Source organism: Nerophis lumbriciformis, linkage group LG06 (assembly GCF_033978685.3).
Source record: "Nerophis lumbriciformis linkage group LG06, RoL_Nlum_v2.1, whole genome shotgun sequence".
Taxonomy (NCBI): Eukaryota; Metazoa; Chordata; class Actinopteri; order Syngnathiformes; family Syngnathidae; genus Nerophis; species Nerophis lumbriciformis.
The window spans coordinates 2,857,461-2,872,716 of NC_084553.2; the positions used below are offsets into that span (position 1 = coordinate 2,857,461).

Genomic DNA, 15,256 nt, shown 5'->3' on the forward strand with positions numbered 1-15,256 from the left:
TAAATGTATTTACTGTATATGAACATGTTTTCATACCAGAGCCTGACGTAAGTTCACTACAGAGTACCAAATTACCCCACGGTTCTGTAGATCAGTGTTTCTCAACCTTTTTTGAGCCAAGGCACATGTTTTGCGTTGAAAAAATGCGGAGGCACACCACCAGCAGAAATCATTAAAAAACGAAACTCAGTTGACAGTAAAAAGTCGTTCTTGCATGTAAGGTTCAAACACCGAACTATTTATTAAACAAGACAAGAAGCAAGGAATCAGGCAGAGACAGAGTTCAATTTTGCTCATGAGGAGAAACGTTTGGGGCCGCACACTCAGTTACAGTCTCCCACCACGCTCTAAGGCAGTGTTTTTCAACCTTTTTTGAGGAAGGGAACATTTTTTCATAAAAAAAATCCCGGGGGGCACACCACCAGCAGAAATCATTAAAAAAACGAAACTCAGTTGACAGTAAAAAGTCGTTCTTGCATGTAAGGTTCAAACACCGAACTATTTATTAAACAAGACAAGAAGCAAGGAATCAGGCAGAGACAGAGTTCAATTTTGCTCATGAGGAGAAACGTTTGGGGCCGCACACTCAGTTACAGTCCCCCACCACGCTCTAAGGCAGTGTTTTTCAACCTTTTTTGAGGAAAGGCACATTTTTTTCATAAAAAAATCCCGGGGGGCACACCACCAGCAGAAATCATTAAAAAACGAAACTCAGTTGACAGTAAAAAGTCGTTCTTGCATGTAAGGTTCAAACACCGAACTATTTATTCAACAAGACAAGAAGCAAGGAATCAGGCAGAGACAGAGTTCAATTTTGCTCATGAGGAGAAACGTTTGGGGCTGCACACTCAGTTACAGTCTCCCACCACGCTCTAAGGCAGTGTTTTTCAACCTTTTTTGAGGAAGGCCACATTTTTTTCATAAAAAAATCCCGGGGGGCACACCACCAGCAAAAAACGTTAAAAAATGAAACTCCACCAGGTCGTCGTGCCTTATTTTGAGTTTGTTGGTGTTTTCCTGTGTGTAGTGCTTTAGGTCTTGTCTTGCGCTGTTATTTTGGTGGCCCTTCCTGTTTTGTTGGTGTTTTCCTGTAGCAGTTTCATGTCTTCCTTTGAGCGATATTTCCCGCATCTACTTTGATTTAGCAATCAAGAAGATTTGAGTTGTTTTTAATGCTTCTTTGTGGGGACATTGTTGATTGTCATGTACGGATGTACTTTGTGGATGCCGTAAGTTTTTGCTGTCGTCCAGCATTCGGTTTCTGTTTACTTTGTAGCCAGTTCAGTTTTACTTTTGTTTTGCATAGCCATTGCCTTTTCTTTTCCCTTTCCCTTTTGATCATTTTTGGTTTAAGCATTATGTACCTTTTTACCTCCCGCTGTGCTCTGCATATTGGGATCACAACAAACCATCCTCGTCTCACCCGACACATTCCGACTTCTACAAAGCAATTAACTACCTGCTGCCACCTACTTACATGGAGTATCACACACTGACATGGAGTATCACATACTGACATGGAGTATCACATACTGACATGGAGTATCACACACTGACATGGAGTATCACACACTGACATGGAGCAGTGTTTCCCACACATTCATTTATTTGTGGCGGCCCGCCACGAAAGAATTACGTCCGCCACAAATGGATTTTTCGGCTTTTGACTCGCTCGACCGCTCATAAAAGCAATGGGACTCTGTCTGTGAATGTTGCATGTAGTTACAACTCCGGTGCAGTAGGTGGCGGTAGCCTACTATGCATTGTAACTCCGCCAAAATCTTCTGGTGGGCCAGAAGAAGAAGAGGGACGGACGGACGGGATCAAAATACGAGGGTAATATAGGTTATAGGTAGATAAGTTATAGCTGCATCGCTCGCGGCTCGTCATATATTTAACGTTAATCCGCCATTTCACCGAGCGTTTCACTGACGGTGTGGTGGCCGGGGCAGACGCACGTAGTAACAGTCACGTGTTAATAGTGATGGGTCCGGCAACACCGATGCATCGGCGCATGCGTCGAGCTCATAAAGCAAAACCCTGTGCCGGTGCGCGTACCGCTTTTAGAAAGTCACGTGACCGATCATGAGCTGTTTTGGTCACGTGACCGATACGCCAACTGTGTCGCCTCCTCTGTGCCCTGTGAGCGGCTCTTTTCTACAGCCGGAGAAATAATAACTAAGAAGAGAAAGCGTCTAAAATTGAATAAGTTGGAAAAACGGGGTTTTTTTGTAATAAAAATGTGTAAAAAAAATAAATAAAAAATTCCAGGTCCACAAGCATCCTCATCCACAACATGTTCTCTTAGATTTCCATGTTATGATACATGTTCACATTATTTATTGACTGTATCTAAAAAAGATAAAAAAGATATTTTTATTTAAATGAAGTTATGAAATAATCCTAAATGAAATACAATGACTTGGTTTATATTATTGTATATACTAGGTCATAAAATCAGTGTCCGTTGAGTCGGTCCATAGGTTGCCTGTAGGGATTTTTAATGTCCAGCAGATGTCAGTATTTAGTGACACAGTATCGACACAGTATCAATACAGTTTTGCAATGTGTCGAAACGCTTCATGAAGCCTCATCAACCCATCACTACCTGTTACCATACCGACGAGCTAACTTGTCCAAGTTATAACCCTGTTGTCAATAAACACACGTGGAGACGGTGCTTCAGATACTGCATTAATACTGAAGCTAAATTGTCCACTGTCCACTGCAGCATGTGAATGCAATGAAAAGAATAAAATCTGAGCCAAGCAGCTGTTAAAATGTTGTCCAGGTTAATGTTTTGGCCATTAAAGGCCCTTCATTTCAAGATTTCAACTGTGATCGGGCTTTAAACAGGTGGCTGACCTGTTCAGATGAGTGCAACTGCTACTGGTCAAATAATGTGAAATAGCATTTAATTTTACATGTATGCAATGCCATTTAAATGTAATTATAGATAATAATAATAAATACTTTGTAGTGTTGTAATTAGTCAACGGGAATGATTTTAGTAAGATATAAGCCATGAGCACTACACAGCCAGAAAAAAACCTAGGCAGGACAAGTAAAAATATTGGGGCAAGTAGATTTGAGAAGTCGGGCAAGTAGAAAAAAAGCTTAACGTTGAACCCTGCATGTGTTGAGCTGCTGCCGCTTAAGGTTAGACGGCACTGTACATAGAGCGCTTCTGCTCGTTAGTGATCAATTCTAATGTTGGATGTTCACTCCTTCACACAGATGATGTATGCACTAATTAAAGGGGCAGAGCTTTAAGAGACATTTTAGCTTTTATATTTTATAAGATATATTTTTTGTAAGAACCATAATTAATCAATATATTTCAGTGAATAATTAATTGTTCAAATCTGTATATAAATATGTACATAAAGCGTTGTAATTATATTCTAACTCCGCGTTCTTCTTGGTCATCGCCGCTGCCGCCGCCGCCCCCCGACCACACCACCACAAATAGATGCCTGTCCTGTGGGAAACACTGATGGAGTATCACACACTGCCATGGAGTATCACCTGGTTACCCTGCTGAGTTGTACACAGCACAGACACTAAGCAACGGCACATTATTTGCAGATTATAATTATTGATTTGCAAAAAATATTTTTGGGACCAATTAGGTGAAGTTGCATAACTTCCCACGGCACACCAGACAATATCTCACGGCACAATAGTGTGCCACGGCACAGTGGTTGAAAAACACTACTGGAGATGTAGTTTAGCGTATTTATTGTTTTTTTGTTCAAAATTGTGTACATTTTACTGTACCAAAAATGCACCAAAGGGTGAAATTAATACTGAAGTACCATCCAAATTACCAAATGCCGTAACATTGCACCCCAAATTATTAGTACATACCTGCCAACTACTCCGGATTTCCCGTAATTATTACGGTTTTCATCAACCTATTCCGGGGTTACGGTTGCAGTGATAAAAAGTACGGTTTTTCATTAATTAAATTTTTTTTTTTTTTTTTAAAGTTTTATTCACGAAATCGCGTAACAACAATCGACACTGCTTCCCGTAACTTCCTATCGAGCCATTCCGAACGCCATGCGCGAGGCTATTTATAGCACCGCTGCCAAGCACGAGGCACCAGTTGTATGGCGTCACATTAGTGCCAAAAATCCGAGCGCATAAAAACTGTTATCGCGCGCTGATTCTCCACTTCGTGCGCGCGCGCGACACCATTTTGCGCGCGCGCGGTGCCTTTCTGCGCGCTCTCTGTGTACTCCTGGCATCTCTCCTCGCGCTGTCATGTTTCGTTTTGGCACTTTGGGGGCGGGTATGCTTAGACGGCCCCTTCTTTCTGATTGGTCAGGCGAAAAATGCTGAAAAATGCTCAGAGCCAATCAGAAGTATAGCAGGGCGGGTCATGGTCAATATGTATCAAGATTTACGGAGGAAGAAGTGGATAAAAAAAAATGTCGCGCGCTGATGAAGGTTATTTCATAGCACATAAACACAATAGAGGGTAATACAAAATGTGAGCCAAATAAATACCGTATTTTCCGCACCATAAGGCGCCCTGGGTTATAAGCCGCGCCTTCAATGAACGGCATATTTCAAAACTTTGTCCACCTATAAGCCGCCCCGTGTTATAAGCCGCATCTAACTGCGCTAAAGGAATGTCAAAAAAACAGTCAGATAGGTCAGTCAAACTTTAATAATATATTAAAAACCAGCGTGATGTGGGCGCGCATGGAGTCGTATATCAACATGGACGGAGCTGCGTGAAAAAAGCCACCCGGCCTCTTCGCGTAAACTTACCTTAACCACTCGCTCACCTTTTCTTCATCCATCCATCCCTTCGAGTTAGCTTTTATGATGACGCCGGCTGGAAAGGTCTCTTTTGGCAAGGTCTTCCTTTTGAATATCACCATGGGTGGAAGTTTCTGGCCATTAGCATGGCAAGCTAGAACCACAGTGAAGGATGACTTCTCATTCCCTGTGGTGCGAATATTCACCGTACGTGCTCCCGTTGTATCCACAGTGCGGTTCACAGGAATATCAAAAGTCAGTGGAACCTCGTCCATGTTGATAATGTTCTCTGGCCGGATCTTTTTTTCAGCTATCTTGTTTTTACAATATGCACGGAAAGTAGCCAGCTTTTCTTGAAAGTCTTTAGGCAGTTGCTGTGAAATAGTAGTCCGTGTGCGGATGGAGAGATTGCGTCTTTTCATGAACCGGAAACCTGTCGCTTAGTAGGAGCCATTTTGTGGTCTTTACAGATGTAAACACACAAAGGAAATGAAACGTAATATCCGCGCGCTTCTTCTTCTTCTTCTACGGGGGCGGGTGGTTGCTTACAGTAGAAGAAGAAGCGCTTCCTGTTCTATGGGGGCGGGTGCTTACCTTGGCGGTTGCTTGCGTAGAAGAAGAAGCACTTCCTCTTCTACGGGGAAAAAAGATGGCGGCTGTTTACCGTAGTTGCGAGACCGAAACTTTATGAAAATGAATCTTAATATTAATCCATATATAAAGCGCACCGGGTTATAAGCCGCACTGTCAGCTTTTGAGTAAATTTGTGGTTTTTAGGTGCGGCTAATAGTGCGGAAAATACGGTATACAAGCTTGGACAGAAAGTTAATAATGACACCAATTTTTTTTTTTTTATGGAATTGTTTAGTACTGTTTTACCATTTGTTTACTGTAAAAAGTGTTTATACTTTCAATGAACAAATTGAAGTCTTGTGAAAGGTTGACAGGATAACTGGCATTAACTGTCAAAATAATTTCAAACTATTGAAGTTAGCTTACAGAATAAACATGTCAATCAACCCATATGATTTTTGCTGTAATATTTTTGTTTTGAAAAGTCACTGTGACTGATAGAAAAGTGATGGTTTTAGCAACATTTTAACCTGTCTGAATGCTAATAATCATTTTGCGTCGGGGGGGCGAAGCCTGAACCCCCCACCAGGACTTTGTCCTGGACCTACCGGGGCCTGCGGCCCCTGGACCCTGGCTACTAGGTTTTTCTGATTTCAAAAGTTGGCAGGTATGAACTTCCCACGGCACACCAGACAATATCTCACGGCACACTAGTGTGCCACGGCACAGTGGTTGAAAAACACTGTTGTAGATGATGATGTAGTTTAGCATATTTATTGTTCTTTTGTTCAAGATTTTGTACATTTTACTGTACCAAAAATGCACCAAAGGGTGACATTAGTACTGAAGTACCATCCAAATTACCATATGCCGTAACATTGCACCCCAAAATATTAATACCAAAAAAAATGTTTAACTTTTTTTTTTACATTTTAGCTAGTTTTTTTTCCGTTTCTGCCATTTAACTTACTCTATGTACTTTATGTCTCAAACTAAAATTTTGGAGCCAGAACACCACGTGACTTGAATGTGATTGTCTTTTTACGAGCTGCAGATGTCCAGCACATTAAACATGAAGGAGGGGAGCATCTTGAAGGACCGGAGGCGTTCCCAGTGGTCGGTGTCCTTGTGAAGAGTGAAGAAGATGAGGTCGGAGGTGAAAGTGAGGGGAAGAGAGAGGCGGAGCCTCCAAGCAGCAGCTCGACACAACACATAACAGAAGGTGATGGTGGAGGATCACAAGCGGACTTGTCTCCACTGTCAGATGGTGAGGACACAACGCCACACTCCCATGAAACTGACGAGGAAGACTCGAAAGCTGGTGCGACTTGTCACGCTGACAACACACGCTGGAATCATTTCACCTGCTCTGTGTGCGAAAAAACCTTTTATGATAGAAGCAACCTGAAGAGACACATGAGAAGTCACACTGGGGAAAAACCGTTTATCTGCTCAGTTTGTGGCAAAACGTTTGCATACAAGGGGAACCTGACAACACACACAAGGACACACACGGGAGAGAAACCTTTTTCCTGTGCAATGTGCGACACACATTTCAGTGACCATTCGGTGCTGATCCGGCACATGAGAAGACACACCGGTGAGAAACCTTATACCTGCTCCGTGTGCGGCAAAGCCTTCCTGGTGAAGGGGTCTTTGACGGCGCACGCAAGAACGCACAGCGGAGAGAAACCGTTCACGTGCTCAATTTGCGGCAAAAACTTCTCCCAAAAGTCACACTTGAGAACGCACGCGAGGACGCACGGCGGGGGGGGAACGTACTCCTGCTCAGTCTGCGGTGCAACTTTTGAACTCCATTCTGCTTTGTTTTGGCACATGACAACTCACAATGCACATTAACATCTCCAGGGCCGGCCCGTGGCATAGGCCGTATAGGCAAATGCTAAGGGCGCCGTCCATCAGGGGGCGCCACGCCAGTGCCACAAATGTTGGAGAAAAAAAAAAAAAAAAAAAAGTTGGTACTATTATTTCTAAATACAAAAAATAATCCCACGTTAATTAAAATGCAAAGTAAAGCCTATATAATAGAAATATTATTTGTTACAATATTACGCGCCCCCTCCCTTCTCGTATCATGACTCTTTTTGGACATCACCACATCAAAAAATCAACACAAGATGTCAAAACGGCCAAAACTGTCAGGTGCCCAGGGAAGAAAAAAGAGAAAAGAAGAGGAGGAGAAACGAGAAAAAGACAGAGGTAGCAGGTAGGTAACGTTAGCCTACATGAAATTATTTGTCTGTTACAGAATGTGATAGTAACCTGGCTTTTTAGCATTAAGCTAATGTTACATGATTCGGCAATTGCTAATCAATAAGTAGCTAGTTCTGTTTTAACGTCGGGTTAATATTGTGGAGGGGGCTAAATTGTTATGGAAAATAATAATGTAACGTTAGGTAATTACAGTACTCCCACCTTACATTCCTCAGGGACATTTGTATTAGATCTTTTAAGCAGGTGTTATTGCCTTCTGGTTAGCTAATGTTTGCCCTGCAGGTAATAGTCACTTTTCCACCCCTTTATATATTAGGTATAGTTGTAAGCCTAGTTGTTAAAGTGCACATCATTAATGTTAATTAAGCAATATGTATGTAAAAAATATTGTATTTCATATATTCATTTTTTATTTTTTGCATTCATTTATTTATTCATATTTTTTTTTATCTTGTTAACTATTCTGATTGTTAATTTGCTTTCTTTAAGTAAAAAAAAAGGTCAAAGACAAAGCTATTCGGTTTCTTGTGAGTATATACACTTCACTGCCGATGTGGGGGGGGCGCCACCTAAAATCTTGCCTAGGGCGCCAGATTGGTTAGGGCCGGGCCTGAACATCTCCTACAAGTGCAGAGCAGACGTAGATTGCAAATAATAACGGAACAAATAAGGCTTTGACGAACTTAGACTAGTAAAGACATTGATGCTGTAAAGAAACTTTATTAGTGTCGGTTGGTCCAGTACATGTTTTTCAAGTGTTACTAAATTGCCCGGCCTGATAGTTTGGAAGTTGTGAGAGAAAGAGCCAACTGTGACAATAATAATGAGCTTTGCTAGTTGTCCCTCGCCACTAGGGGAGCTCCAGAGCAGTGTTTTTCAACCTTTTTGCAGTGTTTTTCAACCTTTTTTGAGCCAAGGCACATTTTTTTGCGTTGAAAAAATGCGGAGGCACACCACCAGCACAAATCATTCAAAACCTAAACTCAGTTGACAGTAAAAAAGTCACAATTGTTGGATATGACTTTAAAGCATAACCAAGCATGCATCACTATAGCTCTTGTCTCAAAGTAGGTGTACTGTCACCACCTGTCACATCACACCCTGACTTATTTGGACTTTTTTGCTGTTTTCCTGTGTGTAGTGTTTTACTTCTTGTCATGCGCTCCTATTTTGGTGGCTTTTTCTCTTTTTTTGGTATTTTCCTGTAGCCGTTTCATGTCTTCCTTTAAACGATATTTACCGCATCTACTTTGTTTTAGCAATCAAGGATATTTCAGTTGTTTTTATCCTTCTTTGTTGATTGTCATGTCATGTTCGGATGTGCATTGTGGACGCCGTCTTTGCTCCACAGTAAGTCTTTGCTGTCGTCCAGCATTCCGTTTTTGTTGACTTTGTAGCCAGTTCAGTTTTAGTTTTGTTCTGCATAGCCTTCCCTAAGCTTCAATGCCTTTACGTTGGGGAACTCACCTTTTGTTTATTTTTGGTTTAAGCATTAGACACCTTTTTATTTGTACGCTGCCTTCCGCTGTTTCCCACATCTACAAAGCAATTAGCTACCGGCTGCCACCTACTGATATGGAAGAGTATTACACGGTTACTCTGCCGAGCTCTAGACAGCACCGACACTCAACAACAACACATCATTTGCAGACTATAATTACCGTATTTTCCGCACGATTAGCCGCACCTAAAAACCACAAATTTACTCAAAAGCTGACAGTGCGCCTTATAACCCGGTGCGCTTTATATATGGATTAATATTAAGATTCATTTTCATAAAGTTTCGTTCTCGCAACTACGGTAAACAGCCGCCATCTTTTTTCCCCGTAGAAGAGGAAGTGCTTCTTCTTCTACGCAAGCAACCGCCAAGGTAAGCACCCGCCCCCATAGAACAGGAAGCGCTTCTTCTTCTACTGTAAGCAACCACCCGCCCGCGTAGAAGAAGAAAAAGCACGCGGATATTACGTTTCATTTCCTTTGTGTGTTTACATCTGTAAAGACCACAAAATGGCTCCTACTAAGCGACAGGTTTCCGGTTCATGAAAAGACACAATCTCTCCATCCGCACACGGACTACTATTTCACAGCAACTGCCTAAAGACTTTCAAGAAAAGCTGGCTACTTTCCGTGCATATTGTAAAAACAAGATAGCTGAAAAAAAGATCCGGCCAGAGAACATTATCAACATGGACGAGGTTCCACTGACTTTTGATATTCCTGTGAACCGCACTGTGGATACAACGGGAGCACGTACGGTGAATATTCGCACCACAGGGAATGAGAAGTCATCCTTCACTGTGGTTCTAGCTTGCCATGCTAATGGCCAGAAACTTCCACCCATGGTGATATTCAAAAGGAAGACCTTGCCAAAAGAGACCTTTCCAGCCGGCGTCATCATAAAAGCTAACTCGAAGGGATGGATGGATGAAGAAAAGATGAGCGAGTGGTTAAGGGAAGTTTACGCGAAGAGGCCGGGTGGCTTTTTTCACGCAGCTCCGTCCATGTTGATATACGACTCCATGCGCGCCCACATCACGCTGGTTTTCAATATATTATTAAATTTTGACTGACCTATCTGACTGTTTTTTTGACATTCCTTTAGCGCAGTTAGATGCGGCTTATAACACGGGGCGGCTTATAGGTGGACAAAGTTTTGAAATATGCCGTTCATTGAAGGCGCGGCTTATAACCCAGGGCGCCTTATGGTGCGGAAAATACGGTACTGCTTTGCAAAAAATATTTTTAACCCCAAATAGGTGAAATTAGATCATCTCCCACAGCACACCAGACTGTATCTCACGCCGCGGCACAGTGGTTGAAAAACACTGCTCCAGAGCATGTGTGAGGTGTCCCCAGGATTCAAAATAAATGTGAAATTAGACATTGTAGCAGCAGGAAAATGGTTACATGTATAATTGGTGGGTCCAAAGTAATTCCAAAAAGCGAATTAATTTAATGATAAACGGCACAGAAGTACAAACCCCGTTTCCATATGAGTTGGGAAATTGTGTTAGATGTAAATATAAACGGAATACAATGATTTGCAAATCATTTTCAAGCCATATTCAGTTGAATATGCTACAAAGACAACATATTTGATGTTCAAACTCATAAACTTTTTTTTTTTTTTGCGAATAATCATTAACTTTAGAATTTGATGCCAGCAACACGTGACAAAGAAGTTGGGAAAGGTGGCAATAAATACTGATAAAGTTGAGGAATGCTCATCAAAGACTTATTTGGAACATCCCACAGGTGTGCAGGCTAATTGGGAACAGGTGGGTGCCATGATTGGGTATAAAAACAGCTTCCCAAAAAATGCTCAGCCTTTCACAAGAAAGGATGGGGTGAGGTACACCACTTTGTCAACAAATGCGTGAGCAAATTGTTGAACAGTTTAAGAACGACGTTTCTCAAAGTGCAATTGCAAGACATTTAGGGATTTCAACATCTACGCTCCATAATATCATCAAAAGGTTCAGAGAATCTGGAGAAATCACTCCACGTAAGCGGCATGGCCGGAAACCAACATTGAATGACCGTGACCTTCCATCCCTCAGACGGCACTGTATCAAAAACCCACATCAATCTCTAAAGGATATCACCACATGGGCTCAGGAACACTTCAGAAAACCACTGTCAGTAACTACAGTTGGTCGCTACATCTGTAAGTGCAATAAAGCTCTACTATGCAAAGCCAAAGCCATTTATCAACAACACCCAGAGACGCCGCCGGCTTCTCTGGGCCCGTGATCATCTAAGATGGACTCATGCAAAGTGGAAAAGTGTTCTGTGGTCTGACGAGTCCACATTTCAAATTGTTTTTGGAAATATTCAACATCGTGTTATCCGGACCAAAGGGGAAGCGAACCATCCGGACTGTTATCGACGCAAAGTTCAAAAGCCAGCATGTGTGATGGTATGGGGGTGTATTAGTGGCCAAGGCATGGGTAACTTACACATCTGTGAAGGCACCATTAATGCTGAAAGGTACATACAGGTTTTGGAACAACATATGCTGCCATCTAAGCGCCGTCTTTTTCATGGACGCCCCTGCTTATTTCAGCAAGACAATGCCAAGCCACATTCAGCGCGTGTTACAACAGCGTGGCTTCGTAAAAAAAAGAGTGCGGGTACTTTCCTGGCCCGCCTGCAGTCCAGACCTTTCTCCCATCGAAAATGTGTGGCGCATTATGAAGCGTAAAATATGACAGCGGAGACTGTTGAACGACTGAAGCTCTACATAAAACAAGAATGGGAAAGAATTCCACTTTCAAAGCTTCAACAATTAGTTTCCTCAGTTCCCAATCGTTTACTGAGTGTTGTTAAAAGGAAAGGCCATGTAACACAGTGGTGAACATGCCCTTTCCCAACTACTTTGGCACGTATTGCAGCCATGAAATTCTAAGTTAATTATTATTTGCAAAAAAAAAAAAAAAAGTTTATGAGTTTGAACATCAAATATGTTGTCTTTGTAGCATATTCAACTGAATATGGCTTGAAAAGGATTTGCAAATCATTGTATTCCGTTTATATTTACATCTAACACAATTTCCCAACTCATATGGAAACGGGGTTTGTAGAAGAGCAGTGTGGATATAAATGACATTTTATTTAAGTGAAGCCTCGCCAGTGCAAAATAGTATCAAGTGAAAATGGCCACATTGATGCTTGTACGGAAACACAAAATTAAAAATTGGAAAAATAGCAGCAAACTTTGAAACATCGAATCTTATCCTTGGATGGAGTAAGAAATATTGCATACTTGCCAACCTTGAGACCTCCGATTTCGGGAGGTGGGGGGTGGGGGCGTGGTCGGGGGTGGGGCAGGGCGTGGTTGGGGGCGTGGTTAAGAGGGGAGGAGTATATTGACGGCTAGAATTCACCAAGTCAAGTATTTCATATATATATATATATATATATATATATATATATATATGTATGTGTGGGAAAAAAATCACAAGACTACTTCATCTCTACAGGCCTGTTTCATGAGGGGGTTCCCTCAATCATCAGGAGATTTTAATGGGAGCATTCACATACCATGGTTTAAATAGGGCACAGAGTGGGTGGGTACAGGCTGGCGTAGGGGCGTGGTGATTGGCTCATGTGTTACCTAGGAGGTGTTTCCGTCTATGGCGGCATGTTGTTACAATTTCGCTGCGCTTGTTGAGGGATGACAGGTCTGGACGGTAAATAATAAACAGTTTCTCTTTCAAGCATAGGTTGCATCTTTTATTACCACTATTGTAAGGTGTGCTGGATGCAAGAATTTGCCATGTTATTGAATATTCAACATTATTGTCTTTGAGGTCCCAAATGTGTTTGCTGAGTTCTGTGGTATTCCGCAGGTTTTGGTTCCTTAAAGAAGCCTTGTGATTGTTCCATCTGGTTTTAAACTCTCCCTCGGTTTATCCTACATATGTGTCGGATGTGTTAATGTCCTTGCGTGTTACCTTAGATTGGTAGACAACTGATGTTTGTAAGCACCCCCCGTTGAGAGGGCAATCAGGTTTCTTACGGCAGTTGCAGCCTTTGTTGGTTTTGGGGTCGCTCTGTCTGGGGGCCGACGGCTCATTTGCAATTGTTTTGTTGTGGTTTGAGATGATTTGTCGTGTATTGTTCATACAGCTGTAGCTCAATTTAATGTTGTTCTTGTTGAATACTTTTCTTAGGCTGTTGCCTTTGGGAAAGTGTTTGTCAATCAGATTGAGGAATTTGTGGCCAATATTAGTTGAGACGTTTTTGCTGTATGGGGGGTTGTACCAGATGATGTTGTTTCGTTTTCTGTTCTTTTTTGGTTGGTTTCCTGGCGTGGGTTCATAGGTGAGGGTGAAATTGTATCCGCTTTCATCAAGGGCTTTTTGGTACGGGGGGGTTGCTTGGTCAAATTCAGCTTTGCTAGATGACAGCATCGATAGCCTTTTATTAATTCCGGTAGGTATTCTTTTCGTGGTGGTGGGTGGGTGGTTGCTGTCATGGTGCACGTATTGGAGTGTTGTGTTGGATTTCGTGAATGGTTGGTAGCTGTTATTTCTCAGGTTGAAAGTGACGTCGAGGAAGTTGACGGTTTGCTTGTTGGCTTCAATCGTGATCCGTAGGCCGTTCTCTTTGAAAATCTGGCATATGCGCTTCTTGGTATTCTCGCTGCTCCTTGGCGAGGCGCGACACACTGCCAGTCCGTCATCACGGTAAATACCAAGGTTCAGATTGAGGCTAGCGAGCTGGGAGAGGAGGAAACTCCCAACGAGTTCACACGTTTCTATATACATATATATATATATATATATATATATATATCTACATCCTGAAAATATGCAAACAAAACTGTGATTAGATAATTGATACTTCAAACTTGCATAAATAAATCTTAAGGAATATAACATAACTTGGCTTCTGAGAGTTTCAAAATGTAATGAATAAAATGCTAAAGTTGTTGATAAACAAGCAATTATTTTAATAATTAAATATGGTCATTTTAAATGAATTATTATGATCATTTAAAATTAATTATTTCAAATCTGTTTATTTGAATGTATAATTCTAATGCCTGGATGTAATAAGGAGTCAGAAAAAATACAAATAAAAATACAATAAATTTTGATGTTTTTAGCAAAATATAGTAAAAATGTATTTAGTTTTTCTTTTTTTTTAATTAATAAATATATTTATTTTTAGGTAAGATAAACATAATAATACAATGTATCTCTAGTCTGGATGATTTTGTTCTTCCTGTTGTCCTCCCGTCGTGAAAAAAGGCTGTCCTCACTCAGGTCCGCATGCCGGAGCTGGAGGACACGCCCACTCCAGCTCCGGTTGAAAATCGGGAGATTTTCGGGAGAATATTTGTCCCGGGAGGTTTTCGGGAGAGGCGCTGAAATTCGGGAGTCTCCCGGAAAATTCGGGAGGGTTGGCAAGTATGAAATATTGAGCCATTCTCCTGTCGCCGATTTACTAAATAAACGTAAATAATCTCTGTGTGGGTTCCCTCCCTTCCTCCCACCTCCAAAGACATGCGTCTGGGGATAGGCCCCTCCCACCTTCCAAAGACATGCACCTGGAGATAGGCCCCTCCAACCTCCAAAGACATGCACCTGGGGATAGGCCCCTCCCACCTCCAAAGACATGCACCTGGGCATAGGCCCCTCCCACCTCCAAAGACATGCACCTGGGGATAGGCCCCTCCCACCTCCAAAGACATGCACCTGGGGATAGGCTCCTCCCACCTCCAAAGACATGCACCTGGAGATAGGTTGATTGGCAACACTAAATGGTCCCTAGTGTGTGAATGTTGTCTGTCTATCTGTGTTGGCCCTGTGATGAGGAGGCGACTTGTCCAGGGTGTACACCGCCTTCCGCCCGATTGTAGCTGAGATAGGCTCCAGCACCCCTGACGACCCCAAAAGGGATAAGCGGTAGAAAATGGATGGATGGATGAATCTCATTGTATCCCGCAGTATTAATTGCTTGACATTGTATTCAATTGATCAACAAAAAGTAACAGAAATGCGAGCGCCGACAGGAAGGGGCTAGTTAGGCGGAAGTGGTGTGACGTCACCGCAGAACTTTGTTCATTTGCAGCGCGTCCTCAGCTACAATACCATGAATTGATTAACGTAGACTTTAAACAACTTAAACCATACTTGCCAACCCTCCCGGATTTTCCGGGAGACTC

General features: G+C 42.1%; 1 protein-coding gene across 1 annotated transcript in view; it reads left to right on the top strand.

The window, feature by feature from the left end:
• LOC133608418 (uncharacterized) overlaps positions 1-15,256 on the top strand; it is a 48,447-nt gene that overhangs the window by 30,006 nt on the left and 3,185 nt on the right. The window contains exons 5-6 of the mRNA XM_061963634.2: positions 6,395-7,197; positions 14,355-14,380. Coding sequence (XP_061819618.2) covers positions 6,395-7,197; positions 14,355-14,380 — 829 coding nt within the window. The remainder of the gene's footprint in view (positions 1-6,394; positions 7,198-14,354; positions 14,381-15,256) is intronic.